Here is a 17,677-nt window from a genome sequence, read left to right on the forward strand (position 1 = left end):
GTCCCTCCATGATGGCCTGTAGCTGGAAGATGAAATAGCCCTTTCCTCCTCAAGTTGCATTTGGTCATTTTGTCACAGCAATAGAAAGCAAACTGAGACATGGTTATTGAGACAGGCTCTCATATAGCCCAGGCTGGCCTCAAACTCACTATATAGCTAAGGATGGCCTTGAACTCATGATCCCTCTGCCTCTACCTCCCCAGAGCTGAGATTACAGGTGTGCACCACTATACTCAGATAACTTTTTTTTTTTCACTCTGTTGCCTGGACTTCAATCAAGCTTCAGAATCAAGCGTCCTCCTGTCTCTGTTGCTGGGATTATGGCATGCACGTACCACCACACCCCAGCCTCTGGCAGTCTTCCTTTGTGTAGACCTTGAGCGTGCAGGGTGGAGGTACAAGGCAGGTATGTTTTCTTGCTCCGGTCTGCCTTTATGCAGATAAGATGCCAGAGAGAGCGGCTCCCTGGGCCGAGGGGAACAAACCTGCCTCTTCCCTTCGTCACCCCCTTGGCTACCATCCCAGGAGGAAGCACAGACCTGCATGAGACTTCTCTCAGGATCTGCTGGAGGAGCACGGAGGAGAGAGAGCCTTGAGGGTGAGTCGGCCGTAGGCTGGGCATAGATCTGGGAGGAATTTGTTTTGGATGTTTTGAGTCAGGGTCTCATTCTGTATAGTTCAGGCAGGCCTGGAACTCCTGGTCACCTTCCTGCTGGGGCTTCCCAGTGCTGGTATGACCAGCTTGTGCCACCGTACCCAACTTGGAATTATTGGTGGGTGACGTTCAGGAAAAGCAGAGGGCAATGCTCCTCTTGTTTGTGTCAGTCTTAACCAACTGGAGGTCTGAGTGTCTCATAGCCAAGATCTGCAGTATTGGAGGATCAAAGCCAGGTTCATACAGATGCTAGGTAAGAGCTCTGCCACTGAGCTGCAGCCCCTCCTGGCCTCTCTCTCTGTCTCTCTCTCTGTCTCTCTCTCTCTCTCTCTCTCTCTCTCTCCCCATCTCCTGGACTTGCTGTATAATCTAGGCCTCTGTATAATCTCCAGCCTCCCTGGAGGTAGGATCACAGGCATATTTGCAGTACTGAGGAGTGAGCCACCCATCTAGCCAAGCGCCTGCTGCTGGGTGACCCTCTTTTAACGGTTTGAGACTGTTAGGGCCCACGAGAGTGAACACTGACACACGTATGCAATCAGCAAGAGCATTTAATTCTCCAGCATGCTGGGGCCACATATCCGTGACAAAGACAAAATGGTGACCCCCAGAGATGCTTGCAGGCTCCCTTTATACACAACAGAAGGAATGCTAAAGGGGTGAGGCCATTCGATCTTGGATTGGCTTACATGAGTGGCAATCATATGAGTACGCTCCTGATTGGTCAGGGCTAGCAGGGGTTGGCTAAGGTTATAGTTTTTCTCTTTTTGAGCAGGTTTGAACAAGTCTCAGGCTCTGTCCTTATTTGGTTATTGCCTTAGAAACTATGGGTGGGCTCCCGCCTGGTGAGAGCAGTTCCCCTCGTCCTTGCTGGGGGTGGGGGTGGGCATGGTGGGGTAGGGTGGTGGTGGTGTAGGCCCTTGGTGAATAATTGCCCTTTTCTGGCTTCCTCAGAAACTGCCTGTCCAGTTTCAAGAGGCAGGAACTGAGGCCTAGTTCTTAACTGAGTCATTAGGAACCTGTCATATTTGTGGGGCCTTCTCAGGCCCCATTGCCTGGCCTTCTTAGAGACAGGGTCTCACTAAGTTACCCAGGCTAGCCTGGGATTCATTCTATAGTCCACCCAGACAGGACCTGAACTTGCTTGATCCTTCTACCTCAGCCTCTAAGGGGTTAAAGGTGTTCCTCACTACGCTCAGCTAGACTTGGCAATACCACTGCCTTTCCAACAACCCCTGCGGTGGTATGGCCTACAGACCCAGCCACCTGGAGGAACTCCCACTTCCAGGAGCCCTAAGGGTGTGGGGCTGTTGCTCATAGTTTGGATGCAAAGGGGAGCCGTGTGGCCCCCCCACAATGCTGCCAGCTTCCACAACACGTCCTCCCCAGCTGTGAAATGGTGGGAAATGGAAGACAGATTATCTGGACTTAGCTCTGCCCTGTGCTGGTGAATGGTGGACAACGTGGCAGGGCTCTAGGGTTGTAATGCCTGCTGATCTGTGGGCTGATTTGAAGATTTCACACTGCTGCAGGGGAACATGTGTGCACTTCCTGTCCTGCCCTCCTGTGGCCCTGAAGCACACAGTGCCACACAGCAGTTAACTGAAGCTCTCACATAGCATGATGAGGAGCCCTTCCCTGAAGAGATGTAAGCCATGCCTACCTCTGCCTCCTAAGGTCCCGTCTAAATGGAATCATGTGGCAGTCTTCTGTGCAGATTTTTTTAATTAGCATTATGCTTTTTTACAATATTTTTTTAAAGATTTATTATTTATTTATTATGTATACAATGTTCTGCCTCCATGTGTGCCTGTATGCCGGAACAGGGTACCAGATCTCGTTATAGATGGCTGTGAGCCACCCTGTTGTTGCTGGGAATTGAACCCAGGTCCTCTGGAAGAGCAGCCAGTGCTCTTAACCTCTGAGCCATCTCTCCAGCCCTTAAAATATGTTTTTATTGAAATAGAATTATGTCACTTTCCCCCTTCCTTTCCTCCCTCTAGCCCCCCCCCCCAGATGTCCTCCCTCCAACGGCAAATAGCAATGATTTGCTTGCTTTGCGATGCTGGGGATCAAACCCTGGCAACATGCACGCTTGGCAAGCGCTCTGCCTCTAGGCAGCATCCCATCCCTGGAATGAACCCATTCAAACGGCAGCATCCCATCCCTGGAATGAACCCATTCAAACGCGAAGGTGGGGCGGGACCGACAGCTCACAGGCTGAGAGCACTGGCCGCTCCTCTACAGGACCCTGGTTCCACTCCCAGCACTTGGCAGCTCACAACCATCTGTAACTCCAGTTCCAGGGGATCCAGGGCCCTCCTCTGGCTTTCTCAAATATATCACCTATACGGTACACAGGTACACATGCAGGCAAAACACCCTTACACATTAAAAAAATTATAAAGTGTTTTAAGATGACTGAGGTGGTACACACCTGTAATCCCAATATTGAGGAAGTTGAGGCCAGAGAGTTATGAGTTCTCACCAGGCGAGGGTACATCCTGAGACCCTGGCCCCAAAACTCCAAACCAGCAGCTATATCCTACAGATAGAACACTTGCCTAACCTGTCCAAGGCAGATCTGGGTTCTATCCCCCAACATAACCATAAGAAGGCTAAAAGGCTAGAGAGGTATTTCAGTCATTAAGTATTTGTCTTGCAAGCATGAGTACCCAAGTTCAATCCACAGAACTCCTGTGAAAAACTGAGGAGGTGGAGACAGGAGGATTCCTGGAGCTGGCTAGCCAGCCAGTCTAGCCTAAGTTGTGAGCTCCAGGCCGATGAGATGCTTCCTCTCAGAGGAGGTGGGCAGTGTTTCTGAGAATGATGCCCAGCTTGTCTTCTGGCTTCCACAGCATATGTACACACATGCACGTGCACCACACACACATTCAAATAAAAAAAGTCAACAAAGTCAATAAATAAATTAAGATATATAGCCCTTATGTATTTTTTAACCACAGTTGAAACGTGCTGGCATTGGAGGGTGGGGTGGCTAACGAGACGGCTCCATGGTTAAAGGTATTTCCTGCCCTTCCAGAAGACTCGAGTTGGGTTTCTAACACCAATGTCAGGCATCTGTCAGCCACTTGTAACTTCAGCTCCAAGAGAAGTGGACCCCTCTGGCCTCCAAGGGCACCTGCACACCTGTGACATGTGTGCATGCACACACAAATAAAACTAAAAACAATAAATCTTAAAGAAAACAAGTGAGTATTTGTAGCAGGAATCTTAACAGGTCTTATTAATAAAATCAAACCTGAGGCTAGGTATTGGGGTGAACTGGAAGATCAGAGAACCAGAACAAGCCACAGCTAACCTCACCTGGCCAACTTCTCAGCTGGTCTTGTTTCCTCAGACTGGAAGCCTCTGTGTCCTCATATCCGAATGGCTCTCAGCTGAACTATGCTGCTAGAAACCTGAAAGCTTAACCAGCCAAATGCTTAACCAGCCAAATGCTTCTAGTTTCTGGTCCTCACGCCTTATATACCTTTCTGCTTTCTACCACCACTCCCTGGGATTAAAGGCTCGCTTTCTGGGATTAAAGGTGTGAGTCACCAATGTGGCCTTGAACTCACAGAAATCCAGAGGGATTTCTACCTCTGGAATGCTAGGATTAAAGGTGTGAGTGCCACCATTTTCTAGCCTCTGTATCTAGTGGCTATTCTGTCTCTGACCCCAGATAAGTTTATTAGGGTGCACAATATTTTAGGGAACACAATACCACCACAGTTATTTAAAACAAAGAGGACGTGCTTAATTATCAGAAGCCATGCCCAGGCTAGAGACGGCTCAGCAGTTAAGACCACTGGCTGCTCTTCCAGAGGTCCTGAGTTCAATTTCCAGCACCCACAAGGTGGCTCACAACCATCTAGAATGAGATCTGGTGCCCTCTTCTGGCATGCAGGCAAACATGCAGGCAGAACACTATACATAATAAATAAATCTTTAAAATAGATAAACAAATAAAAAGAATCCAGGCCTATTGCTGAGGAACGGTAACGACCTGACTCATGCTCTGGGCCCACAATTCTGAGGAACTTCTGTGCTGTGCTGTACTCTATGATAGACGAGGTCACATTCTGTTCTTAGGGAAAGAACATAGTAAGCTGGTCATGCCTCGGGAACTTCCACTCCAGGTGCCGAGTCAGAGTGCGGACGGCAGCCTCCCTGCTTCGGAGACATGGGTCAGAAGCGTGGACAGCTGCTGGAGGGATGACAGAGCAGACTCCTGGCCCCCTCCTTCATTACTCACCGTTTTGGACTTGGGTTCCCATGGCCGGGGACACACCCTTGCGGTACACAGCTGGGGACAGGCCACAGGTGAGAGCAGGCACTTTGGACAGGCATTGGACTTCAGACTTCTCAGGTCAAGCCCTCTCTAGACAAGGTGCAACCCAACAGCCCAGCTGAAGAACAGATGTGCACGCTTGGACCTCGTTATGACCCTCTCCTTATCATGCCGACTGCGGACCTCTGCCAGTCCCTGCCTCAGAGCAACCTCCAGCACATGCCCGCCTCAGTTTGTGCCCCCAGGCATCCAGGGCTGTCCACGATGCTGTGCATGCATGCTGCTGCATAACCTGCCATGCTGCCCCATGGCCCAGAAAGATAACGACGTAAGGAGAGATGCGTTGGTTGCTGCTGACTAGAATGCTCTATAATTGGAATGCAAAAGAAAGTGATTGCAATTGTGATAAGGTAGAAGCTGGAAAACCTCCATCTGCATCCATCAGCACACCAGGGTCCTCGGGCCACTCACTGCCAGGAGAATACTGTGTCCTTGGCTTTAAAATCTGAAGAGGTGGCGGTGTTGCTCAGTGGCAAGAGCTGTGAGCACTACACCAGTGTGGAAAATTAGGGTAGAATCAGAACAAAGCCTGTATGTGGGGGTGTCCTCTCTTCACACTTCCACCAGTTAGGTGAGACATGTAATCCCAGCACTCTGAGGTGGAGGCAGGGGGACCAGGAGTTTCAGATCATCTTCACTACATATGGAGTTTTAGGCCAACCTGGGTTATATGAGAAAAGCATCAAGGGACTGGAGGCATGATTCAGAAGTTAAGAGCACTGGCTGCTCTTCCAAAGGACCCGGGTTCAGTTCCCAGCACCCACATGGTGGCTCACAACCATCTTTAACTCCTATTTTAAGGGGTCTGACATCCTCTGCTTGGCTTCCTTGGGCACCAGGCCACATGGTACACATACATACATGCAGGCAAACACTCATAGATATAAAAATTAAAATAAATAAAAAATTAAAATCTTTTTCAAAAAAACAACCTCTACCAAAAATCACACTTTGTATCATTTTATTAAACTTTTTCTTCCCCATTTACAGTGTGCAGGTGAACCCAGGGCCTCATTCATGATGGGCATCTGAACAACACTCCCAGTTACCTTCCCAAACATCTTTGAGGCCAAGTCTCAGTATATAGTCCAGACTGGATGCTACTCAAATCTTCCCATCTCAGCATTCCCAGTGTAGGGATATAGAGCTATGTAGAGATATAGATATGTACCATGATGCCCAGTGTGATGGTTAGTTTTAAATGCCATATTTGTGTCAACCTAGAATCATCTGAGACAAGAGCCTCAGCTGAAGAAGTGCCCAGATCAGGCCTGTGGGCATGTCTTTAGGGGACTGTCTTGATTGTGGATTGACATGGGAAGTCCCTGTCCATCGTGGGCAACACCATTCCCTAGGCAGGACTCCTGCACTATACAGAAGAGGGGAAAGTTACATGAGACCAGCAGGCAGCTTGGGTGCATTTGATTCTCTGCCTTTGACTGTGACTGTGATGTGACTGATTACTGACTGAGTTCCTGCCCTGATTTCCCCCCAGTGATGGACTGTGACCCAGAAGTATAAGCCAAATAAACTTCTCCCCTAAGTTGCTTTTGGTCAGGGTGTTTTATCACAGCAACAGAAAGGAAATCAGGACACCCAGCTTCTCCCAGATTCTTAATGCCTTCTCTACGTTCCTAAAAGCAAGTTTCTGAACTCAGGAGGAGGCAGTCGGATCTCTGTTAGTTTGAGGCCAGCCTTATCTACATAGTGAGTTTCTGGATAGCCAGGGCTGTGTAGAGAGATTCTGTCTTAAAAATAAAAACAAAACAAAAAGATAAAGAAGGCAAGGCTACAAGCCCTGACAGGTGTCTGCCTGCCTGTGGGAGTCCACAGAGGTTTAGTGAGATCTGAGCTTGCTTTACCCAGCAGGGCTGCATAAGGGGATGGATTGACCACGTGCGTGGTTACCAGGTGTCCGGAAGGGTCTGCACTTGGCTGTGAAGTAGGCTTTGATCTAGCAAGGGGAGGGCTTTTGTCCTGCCCTTGGCATTCCTTTAAAAAGCCCTTTAGAAGAGACAGAGGGGGCCGGTGGATAAGGATCCAGGCCCTCCCGAGCTATCCTGTGTTTCTATCTGACTCTCTCCCCTCTATCCTTCTATCTAAATATTTCTCACTTCTCCTTCCTCAAGAGTGCCCTGGGGTAAAAGTGGGAGGGGGTCTCCCACACCCGCCATCCTGCCAGTCTCCCCTCACTGCTCCTCCTGTTCCCTTTATGCACTTCAGACAACCTGATGTTGCAATTCCTTCATTGCAACACGCATGCTCTTCGTGCATGCTGCCCCCTTCTGGCACCCACCACTGCCAGAGCACTCTTCATCTCCCCCTACTTCCATGCCCAACCCCTCCCCGCCCCTGCCAAGAGCCATTAATAGCCCTGAGTTGCCCAATATGCTCATGTGACTAAACTCCGTACGCTGCTTAGTTTTTTTGTCAATGGATGGGAAGACTGACCTCAAACACCCTCATCTGATTGGCTTGTGGGCAAGTCTGTGGGGCTTGAATATTGTTTCTTGAATAACAGTAATTGATGTGGGAGGTGATCATGGGTGGTGCCACCTTTGGGCAAGTGGTCCTGGGATGTATTAAAAAGGCGAGCCATGGAGACCAGACAGTAAACTGTTCCTCCATGGTCTCTGCTCGGTTCCTATTCTAGGTTTCACTTGAGTCTCTCCCTTGGCTTCCCTCAAGGGTGCTGTCACCAGGAGACGGACTAAACCCTCTCCTCCCTAAGTTCCCTTGGTCATAGTCTTTATCACCGCATAGGAAGTCAACTAGGACATTCTGTTTCCCCAGTGAGAATCTGAGCCCCAAGAGGCCACGGCTATTTTTGTACCCATTGCCTCTCCTCTCTGGTATAAAAGGCCCAGTAAATAAAAACACTGAATAAAAGGAAAATCATGGGATCTGTGAGTGGTATGTAGAATGAGTAGAAAGTTTCTAAATAAAGAAAAATGAAAAAAAAAAAAAAGGAAAATCCTACATAAACTCACAGCCCAGAAAAAGCAGCTCCCAGACTCTAAGATTTCCTTCTCTCCCCGACATCCTTTCCTTTCTTACTTGTTTTTTGTTTTAGATAAGGTCTCACACAGCCCAGGCTGTCTATCCAAGTATGACCTTGATCCACCTGCCTCCACCTCCCAGGTGCTGGCATTAAGAGCTGTGACCACACCAGGCGAGACTTATTCTAGAACTGTGTGTGGACAGTTTCTGTGCTGTGGTACTAATCATGATTTTGGAATTGAGATCTGAGACCTAAATCTTCATCCCAGAATTCTGGGCAAAGTTCCTTCACCATTTAGAAGCAACACGAGGGCTGGAGAGATGGCTCAGCAGTTAAGAGCGCGTGCTCTTGTCGGGGGCCAGGTCTGGTTTCTGGCACCCACATGGTAGCTCTTAACCATCAGGTAACTCTAGTTCTGGGGGATCTGTTGCCCTCTTCTGACCTTGGCAGGCACCAGGCACGCACGTGGTACACACACACACACACACACACACACACACACACACACACAAACACACACACACACACACAGAAGCAAACTCATGAGAACACACACGCATAAAATGAAATAAATGAATCTTTTAAAACATTTTGGAGCCGGGCGGTGGTGGCGCACGCCTTTAATCCCAGCACTCGGGAGGCAGAGCCAGGCGGATCTCTGTGAGTTCGAGGCCAGCCTGGGCTACCAAGTGAGCTCCAGGAAAGGCGCAAAGCTACACAGAGAAACCCTGTCGGAAAAAAAAAAAAAAAAAAAAAAAAAAACATTTTGGAAACAATGTGAAAGGTCTGAGAGGACGTTTGGTGGCTTTGGTGTCCCCTATTGTCCCCCACAGTGGATCAAAACTGCCTCCTGGAGAGGAGGGAGTCACCCAGGTACTGCACCTGAGTCACACCACTTTTTCCCTTTAACCCTCTGGCTCTTATCAGAGATGGCTCCGAAACACAGGTCAAGTTACTGGAAATATTAGTCATATGTGTTCCCTCCGCATGCCTCCTTCTGTGATCTGTAACTCACCCAAATGTCCATGAGTGTGGAGGTCACAAAGGTTTCCTAGGGAGATCCGAGCTTGCTTCACCCAGCAGGGCTGCATTAGAGGATGGCTTGACCATGCATGTGGTTACCAGGTGATTGGAAGGGTCTGCACTCGGCTGTGCTAGGGGAGGTCTTTTGCTCCACCCTTGGCATTCCTATAAATAGCCCTTTAGAAGCGACAGAAGGGGCCAGTGGATAAGGATTCAGGCCCTCCTGAGGCTACCCTGTGTTTCTATCTGTTTCTCTTCCCCATCCTTCTGTCTAAATCTTTTATCCCTTTCTCCTCAAGAGTACCCTGGGGTGCCTTTAATCCCAGCATTCGGGAGGCAGAGCTAGGCAGATCTCTGTGAGTTCGAGGCCAGCCTGGTCTACAGAGTGAGTTCCAGGAAAGGTGCCAAAACTACACAGAGAAACCCTGCCTCGAAAAAAAAAAAAAAGTACCCTGGGATAAATAAAATGTGGGAGCAGTTGGCCTCCCACACCTGAGTTCATCGGTGGTGTTTGTTAAGGCCTTTAAAACCTCTGACAGTTGAGCTGCTAGTTCAGACTCGTGGGTGACCCCAACATTTGGGAAGCTGAGGCAGGATCCTCTCAGGTTCAAGGCCAGCCTGAGCTATATAGTGGATTCCAGAACAGCCTGGACTACAGAACGAGACCTTGTCTTAAAACAAAAATGAATAAATAAGAGCATAAAAATAAATCCCAAAGCTAAAATACAGTGGCAGATTTCCTTCCTTATCCAGAAGCCACAGAAGCAAGGGCAGGATGGCCAGGGAAAGCTCAGCAGGCCGAATCCATCTGCCACTGACTGGGGAGCAGGGGAGGTAACCAGAGAGGGCAGTTTGAAAACCAAGAAGATCCACGCGCTCCCAGGCCAGAAGCACCCAGGGTGCTGTGTCCCCAAGAGTACCCACTGCCCTCCTTCCAGCTCCAGAGTCTGTTAGCTGAGGCATGGCTGCGTCCTGAGAGTCAGGACAGGTTTTCAGGGAACACAAAAGACGTGTCTAGAGAACAGCCTCCAGGAGTACCCCGAAAGTGCCCTTGGGCCAATGGCCCTGATTCCTGTGGGCAGGCTGCGGTTGGGGCACGAAGGACCATCCAGGATGAGGAGGACCAGACAGAAGCGCGGCCCCATCCTGCGTACCCCCTCTGCCCCGGCTCAGCTCAGCCGCGTGCCCTTGAGACTGAGTGAGCATGAACGTTGGTTGGTCACGCAGAGCTGCGACTGCGCGGGAACCAGATACCGGCTGGATATTCTCTGAGGGTCTGAACACAGACCTGCGCCTGCCCTGTTGGAGAAGTCGAGGCAGGGATTGAACTCCCCACCCCCACCCCCGCTTTCAGATCCCTTCTTACCGCAAAACAGGCAGAGAGAAGAGAAAAAGCTGGTGGCTAAGAAGCTGGCTTTGGTCTCTACGCGCCCCAAACTGCAAACTTACTTTTTTTTCCCTTTCTGTATCTCACTTCTCACCCCCAAGTAAGTGACACCACCAACCATCCTCAATTTACATGCATTTTTTGGAGGGTCTTTTTCAAACTCTTTAAAATATATGGAAAGCTCTGGTCCTGCCACGCCTTTGTTGAAGACCCTCGTGTTGGAGTTGAGTAGGAAGAAAACAGAAGTTTTGCTGAAGGGAGCCGTCTCCACTGTCCATTGCCACTTGAGTGGACCTACATTCCTGGATTCGTAGTGGGCTCCGAATAAACTGCTGAAGGGTGAAGGAGAGGGAGAAAGATGTCTGTTGATTGGACTTGAGCCACGCAAATAAATCAAAGAGCATGCCTAGGACGAAAATCTGCGGGCCTGGGGGGACTTTGCTCTGGATTCTGGCCACTTGGCCAGGCCAGCCCCGTGGCTGAACACGTGCTGAGTGCAGGAGCGGCAGTGGCCAGGCTGTGGGCAGACTGCTGGACCCAGACCAGCCTCTGGTGACTTATCCTGCCCTGCTAAGGAAGAGTACAGGTATTTACTGCTTTCCCAAGAGTGAGAAGTGTGTCTCTCCGGGCCACTCAGAGTTCCTTAAAAAGACGAAATATAAATTTCTCCTTAGAAAGTGTTCCTTGGGGCCAGGGCACAGCTCAGTACTAGACCTCACGCACTCAGCTCGGTCTCCAGCACCAATGATAATAGTAATAGTAAAGGTAATATTAATAATAGTTCGGGCATGGTTGCTTGGGCAAAAACTGACTCCACGAGGGCTGCTTGGCTGTGGAGCACGGGGTGGGGACCGCCCTGCTGAGTCTCCACAGCCCCATCTGTTGCTCCACTGTCTAGTGTGGTGTTAGGCAAGTGACAGCTGCTTGTGTCCATGTGTTCCAGATAGAAATAACCTTCCTAGTCACTCTTCAAGAACATGACTGCGGGAAACTTGAGCAGTGGGGAAACACCGAGGGCTGTCTCTCCTGGGTGCCACGCTGAGCCCGCAATTTCAGGGGACACATTGGTTTAGCCAGACTCTAGACGCTTAACTTAAAAAGCAGAAGTGAAAGGAGGGGGCAGTTTCTCGGTGCCCGAAAGGGTTATTCTGATTTAGACTGGCAATAAAAATGCAATTGGCTGGGAGTTGGCATGACCAAAGTGCAATCTAAATGTCTTCTCTCTCCACACGGCACAGCTGGCACTTTGAGGAGCTGAGCTGCCGGCTGCCCTTGCAGAGCAACGATGGAGAAAGACGATCGGGAGAAGGAAGGGGTGAGTGTGTGGTTGGTAGCAGCCAGGGCTGTGGACCTGCTCAGCTTTCCTTGGAAATCCCTGGGGCTCTGGTGTTGTGGAGCCTGCCCTCACTCAGCTGGATGGAGCCTGCCCTCAGCTGGATGCACTGTCTGGAAAGGGCCCCTGCTCAGAAGCCCACCAACAGCTGGGCTTTAGAGTAGTAGCTTGATGTTTATAGACAGATGCCCATTGGGAATCATGGCACTGGGACAGCTGTTGAGAAATAACCCCACGCCTGGGGGTGTGGTTCAACTCGTAGAGTGCTCACCTAGGATGTGTGAAGTCCGGATTTTCAACCAGGTGTACCTGCACACATCTGAGTCTTAGCACGTGGGAAGTAGAGGTCGGAGGATAAGGAGTTTGAGGTTAACCTTGGCTACAAAGGGAATTCAAAGTCAGCCTGAGATAGAGACCCTGTCTCAAAAAATTAAAAAAAAATTTTTTTCTTCTGTTCCAAACACACAGGTTAGCTGTGGGCTAGGTGTAGCTTTCTTTGACTGAGGAAAATTTGCAGTGCCAAGAAGGTAACATGAATCAATCAACATTCACTTTCAAGGAATTTGCATTTTAAAATTTTAAAATAATTAAAATTTTAATTTAATTTCAGTAGTGCATTTCCCAGTAGCATTTGCTCATAAGTGGGAGGGGAGAGGTGTGCATTTGTGTAAGATATTTTTTATTGAGGTCCGTAAAGCATACGGTCTGGAAGCAAGGTCTGCAGCGCATAGAGCGGACGTGGGTTTGGGAGGGAAAAGCGCCTGTCCTTGGGTCCAGCTCCGTCCCATCTGAGCTGTAGCTAAGACTTTGGCCAGGTATTTAATTGCAGCAATGTAGTTATTGAGACAGTTTGTACCACTGAGGCTGGCCTCAAGATCCTGATCCTCCTGCCTCTACGTCCCGAGTGCTAGTTTGTAGGTGTGTGCCGTCTCACCTTATTAACTCTTTTAGTGTCTCCTCGCCTATAAAATGGACTGATAGCCCCTCCCCCTCCTGGTGCCAGAACACAATGCACGTGAAGTGTCTGGCCAGGAGAGAATGCTCCCGTCCATATTTCTGCTTGGTTTATCCTGTGGCTGACCTCACTATTGAAACTGGGCGCGGGATATCTCTGGGGCTGTCTCGTGTGATGAGGAACATCCCAGCCTCTCCCCACTTTATTCCTGGTGTGATAAACAAATGTCCTCTAGAGGGCAAAATCAACCCCTCCCTGCAAACCAGAATCACCAGTTCAGCATTTACCCAGGGGCTTCTCTTGGATTATCTTGTTTTGTTTGTTGATTTTCCAGTGCTGGGAACTTAACCCAGAGCCTCATGCATGCTAGGCAAGTGCTCTACCACTGAACTACACCCCCAGCCACTTTCTCCCTTTCAATTTAAAATAGGGGCTCTCTAAATGGTCTAAACTGGCCTTGAACTTGTGATCCTCCTCCCTCAGCTTCCCAGGTGGCTGAGATTACAGGCCTGTGATGCTGCGAAACCTGTCTGGGATTGTCACAGCTGAGAAAGTGTTTGACAGGTCAGGTGCCATCGCCTGTATTTGATAGGAAGGCACCTGAGGCTAAGAATGTGAAGTCTGGGGTCACAAGAGATGCTGTGCCTGCTGCTAAAGGGGAACAGGGAAGAATGGGGGTGTCCCCACGTGGTGCGCTCTGCAGATGACTCTTGGTGGAGGGAAACAACTCAGGAAGCCACCAGCATGGGGCACGGCTGACCTCAACTGTCTGCCCCTCACTGTCCGGGTGTGAAGCCAGGCATGAAGCCCGGAGGATTAGGAGAAACCAGGGAGGCAGAGGCCGCATGGTCTTCTGGGAAGATGCCGGACATCAGTAGGTCCCAGCTGTCCCTCAGTAGCTGTGCAGCTCAGGCCTCAAAATTACTTAAGAACTGTTGAATAGATCTTCTTCTTTTTCCTACAAGCTAGTGCTTTGGACAATGAGGACATGTTTTGTGAAGTGTCTCTGCCACAGCTACGTTAGTGTCCTGGACGGTATCCCTTGTCCTCTGTCCTCCCTAGCTCCTCATTGTTCCGTATTAACTGACTACTGAGCCCACCCACGTGTGATACTTACTATCGATCAGCTGGGGCTTGCGGTGCCTCCTTCCCCGTGTTCTTGAATCAATCCAACAGGGCCAGTCCCAATGGTGGGTACTTTACTTAGGCCTCAAGATGTTTCCCCAGTAATCTGGGGAGAGTGGGGTGCTGAGGAGGGAATCTAGGGTCTCGTCCATGCTCAGCAATTGCCCTGTCACTGAGCTATGTCCTAGCCCCAAATTCTTTTCCTCCTTCTCCTTGAAAGGAGGAAAAAGGAAAAAGCAAGCTGAGCTGAGACTGTAACTCAGGTGACATGGCAGCGTTCGACCATGTAAAGATGTAGTTCACCGCTCTCAAAAAATAAGGAGAGTCCTATTGCTTTGTGCCTGGATGGTCAGGCCGAGTGGCAGAGTCAGGCACAGGACACAAGCTGCATTAGCAGACGCGGGTGCAGACCCAAGAGCGGTTGCCAGGGTCCTGGGGAAGAGGTAATGGGCGATCTGCTCAAGAGTTCAAAGTTTCTGTTGGGCGGGGGATGAGCGAGCCCTGGAGCTGCATGTCAGGGCCTGTGATCGCAGTTAGTGATGCAGTGGTGTGCAGCATGCTGGCCATACTGATTGCAGCTAGTCCTCCTTGGGTTCGTGAGAGTCACTGAGTGCATTTTATACATCTTCACCACACATATAGGCAAAGGTAACTGTGGTGATATAGTGTGTACCCTAATAAACTTGCCTGAGGATCAGAGGACAGAGCCAGCCACTAGATTAGACATAGAGGTCAGGCAGTGGTGGCACACACCTTTAATCCTATCACTGGGACACAGAGATCCATCTGGATCTCTATGAGTTCAAGGCCACACTGGACTCCATGAGATTGATCCAGTATAGGAGAGAAACAGAGCCAGGCAGTGGTGGCACACACCCTTAATCCCAGCACTTGAGATCTCTTGCCTTTGCTTGGGAAGCCCACATGCCTTTAATCCCAGGAAGTGATATGGCAGGGCAGAGAAAGATCTATAAGGCGTGAGGAAACAGGAACTCACTCTCTTTAGGCTGAGGATTTTGAAGAGGTAAGAACCAGTGGCTGGCTGCTCTGCTTCTCTGATCTTTCAGTTTTCACCCTGATATCTGGCTCTGGGTTATTTTATTAAAAGACCATCTAAGATTCAAACAACAGGTAACTATGTGTGGCCAGTGTAGTGATGAGATGACTGTGCTACATTTTACAAAGTGTTTGTAAACACCCTGCTGCACACCATAAAGACAAGCCAGACCTGCCTGCTCTTTGGAAGACTGGGGCACAAGGAACACTGATTCAGTGGAAGCCTGGGCTACAGAGAGAGTGCAAGGTCAACCTCGTCAACTTGACGAAACCCTCTACCCATCTCAAAATAATAGGTAAAGGGGAGATTAATTTGTAAATTTTTTCCCTACTTCGACCAAGACTAAAAGTCTTTTCATTGCTAGTTGGCCCTCAGTCTCATTGGCCCTCTAGTTCCAGGAGGGAAAAGGAGGAAGGACCCAGCTTGGGGGCAAAAACTGGTCAGTTTTGGTATCATAGGTAGGATGTGGTTTCACGAGCTACACTCCTCCTCAGAGAATTAAACATCAGCCAAGAGGCTGAAGAGATGGCTCAGCATTAAGAATGCCTCCTGCTCTTCCAAAGGACACAAGTTCAATCCCAGCACCCACATTGGACAGCTCACAGCTATAAGTCCAGGTCCAGTGGATCTGGCACTTCTGGCCTCTTTGAGCGCCTATATTCATGTTCACATGCCCACATACAAACCCATACACATGATTAAAATAAATCGTTTTCTTTTTTCCCCAAGACAGGGTTTCTCTGCATAGCTTTGGCTGTCCTGGAACTCACTCTGTAGACCAAGCTGGCCTCAAACTTGCAGAGATCCACCTGCCTCTGCCTCCTGAGTGCTGGTACTAAAGGTGTGTGCACTACCATCACTCAGCTATAAATTTAGTTTTTAAAAGCAACAGGTCGGGGCTGGAGAGATGACTCAGAGGTGAAGAGCATTGGCTGTTCTTCCAGAGGTCTTGAGTTCAATTCCAAACAACCACATGATAGCTCACAACCATCTGTAATGAGACCTGGTGCCCTCTCCTGGCCCGCAGGCATACATGCAGACAGAGCACTATATACATAATAAATAAATAAACCTTAAAAAAAAAAAAAAGCAGCAGGTCAGCAGTGAAGGAATGCTCATGGGGTTGACTCAATGACTTTTTCTTTTGGATTGTGGCATCCATTGTTAGGTCCTTATCTTAAAAAGGCAGTGATTGTTGGGGACCTACTTCTGAGGAAGAGAGAGATAACTCTGCTGTGAGGGCCCCTAGACCACACAGCTCACTTCTTGGAGATTGAGAGAAATCTCTGGAGCTAGAGGCAGAGACAGGAGAGCCTAGAACTCTTCTAAGAACTTTTCCATCATCAAGACCTGTTCTTGAAAGTTCATGGGCTAGGTGTGGTGGCACACACCTTTAATCCCAGCACTCCAGAGGCAGAGGCAGGCAGATCTCTATGAGTTCAAGGCCACCTGGCATGGTCCACATGGTGAGTTCCAGAACAGCCAAGACTGTGTAAAGAGATATGTCTCAAAGAGAGAGAGAAAGAATGAGAGAGAGAGAAAGAGAGAGAGAGAGAGAGAGAGAGAGAGAGAGAGAGAGAGAGAGACATGTAGTTCACACCTACAATAAGGCTAGAACTCAGGGAGGCTGAGACAAGAGAATCAAAAAATTCAAGGCCAGCCTGGGAAACTTAACAAGACCTGTCTCAAAACAACACAACACAAGCCCCTAAGTGGTGGTGAAAAGCTTTATGAGCATGTACAAGACCCAGTCAATGTCCAATCCACACAGCCAGCCAGCCAGCCAGCAGCAGCCGATTAAACCAGGCACACACACAGACCCACACACAGGTGCTCCTGGTACACACACACAGACCCACACACAGGTGCTCCTGGTACACATACACAGGTGTCCCTGGTGCACACACACAGACCCACACATAGGTGCTCCTGGTGTACACACACAAGTGCTCCTGGTGCACATACACAGGTGCTCCTGGTGCACACACAAGCACAGACCCACACACAGGTGCTCCTGGTGCACACACAAGCACAGACCCACACACAAGTGTTCCTGGTGCACACACACACAAACACACAAAGACCCCCACACAGGTGTTCCTGGTGTGCACACACACACACACACACACACACACACATACATACATACACACAGACCCACACATAGGTACCCTAGTGCACACACACACACACATACACACACACATACACACACATGTAGACCAACACACAGGTGCTCCTAGTGCACACACACACAGAGACCCACACATGGGTGCCCTGGTGCACGCACACACGCATGCACACACACATACAGACCCACACACAGGTACTCCTGGTATGTGAGGTACAGAGGGCCAGCTGCAGCTGTATGGAGCCAGTTGTAGTGAGTCGGCTGCAGAGGTTCTTGCTGGAAGTTCCGGCTACTCAGGAGGTTGAGGCAGGAGGATTGTTTGAGCTGAGGAGTTGGAGAACAGTCTGGGTAACACAGGGGTTGGAGGAGCGCCTGGATGAGAGCCTGTTCTAGCCTCAGTGGGTCAGTCTTTGGATAGAGAGTAGCTGGAAGACCAAGGGTGATGTTAGAGTGGCCGTGTGCACACTGGACGTAGAGCAGGGGGCCGCTCTTGACCCCTCCCTGACATCCACCCTACCTCTCACAGAAGCTGACCCTGGTGCTTGCCCTGGCAACACTGATAGCTGCCTTTGGTTCATCCTTCCAATATGGGTACAACGTGGCTGCCGTCAACTCACCGTCAGAGGTAGGTAGGTCACTGTGGTAAGTGAGCCAGA

The 17,677-nt window shown here is 49.6% G+C and overlaps 1 protein-coding gene across 4 annotated transcripts in view; it reads left to right on the top strand.

Annotated features, from left to right (window-relative positions):
• The first annotated feature begins 428 nt into the window (after positions 1-428).
• Slc2a5 (solute carrier family 2 member 5) overlaps positions 429-17,677 on the top strand; it is a 34,724-nt gene continuing 17,475 nt past the window's right edge. Inside the window, exons 1-4 of one of the 4 annotated variants that reach the window (XM_037203197.1) lie at positions 429-598; positions 4,751-4,981; positions 11,659-11,735; positions 17,548-17,646. In XM_037203197.1, coding sequence (XP_037059092.1) covers positions 11,706-11,735; positions 17,548-17,646 — 129 coding nt within the window. In that variant the 5' untranslated portion in view covers positions 429-598; positions 4,751-4,981; positions 11,659-11,705. Of the gene's footprint in view, positions 599-4,750; positions 4,982-9,692; positions 11,007-11,658; positions 11,736-17,547; positions 17,647-17,677 lie in introns of those variants that run through there. The other 3 variants (XM_037203198.1, XM_028858464.2, XM_028858465.2) reach the window with 3 other exon arrangements.

This window comes from Peromyscus leucopus, chromosome 2 (genome assembly GCF_004664715.2).
Source record: "Peromyscus leucopus breed LL Stock chromosome 2, UCI_PerLeu_2.1, whole genome shotgun sequence".
Taxonomy (NCBI): Eukaryota; Metazoa; Chordata; class Mammalia; order Rodentia; family Cricetidae; genus Peromyscus; species Peromyscus leucopus.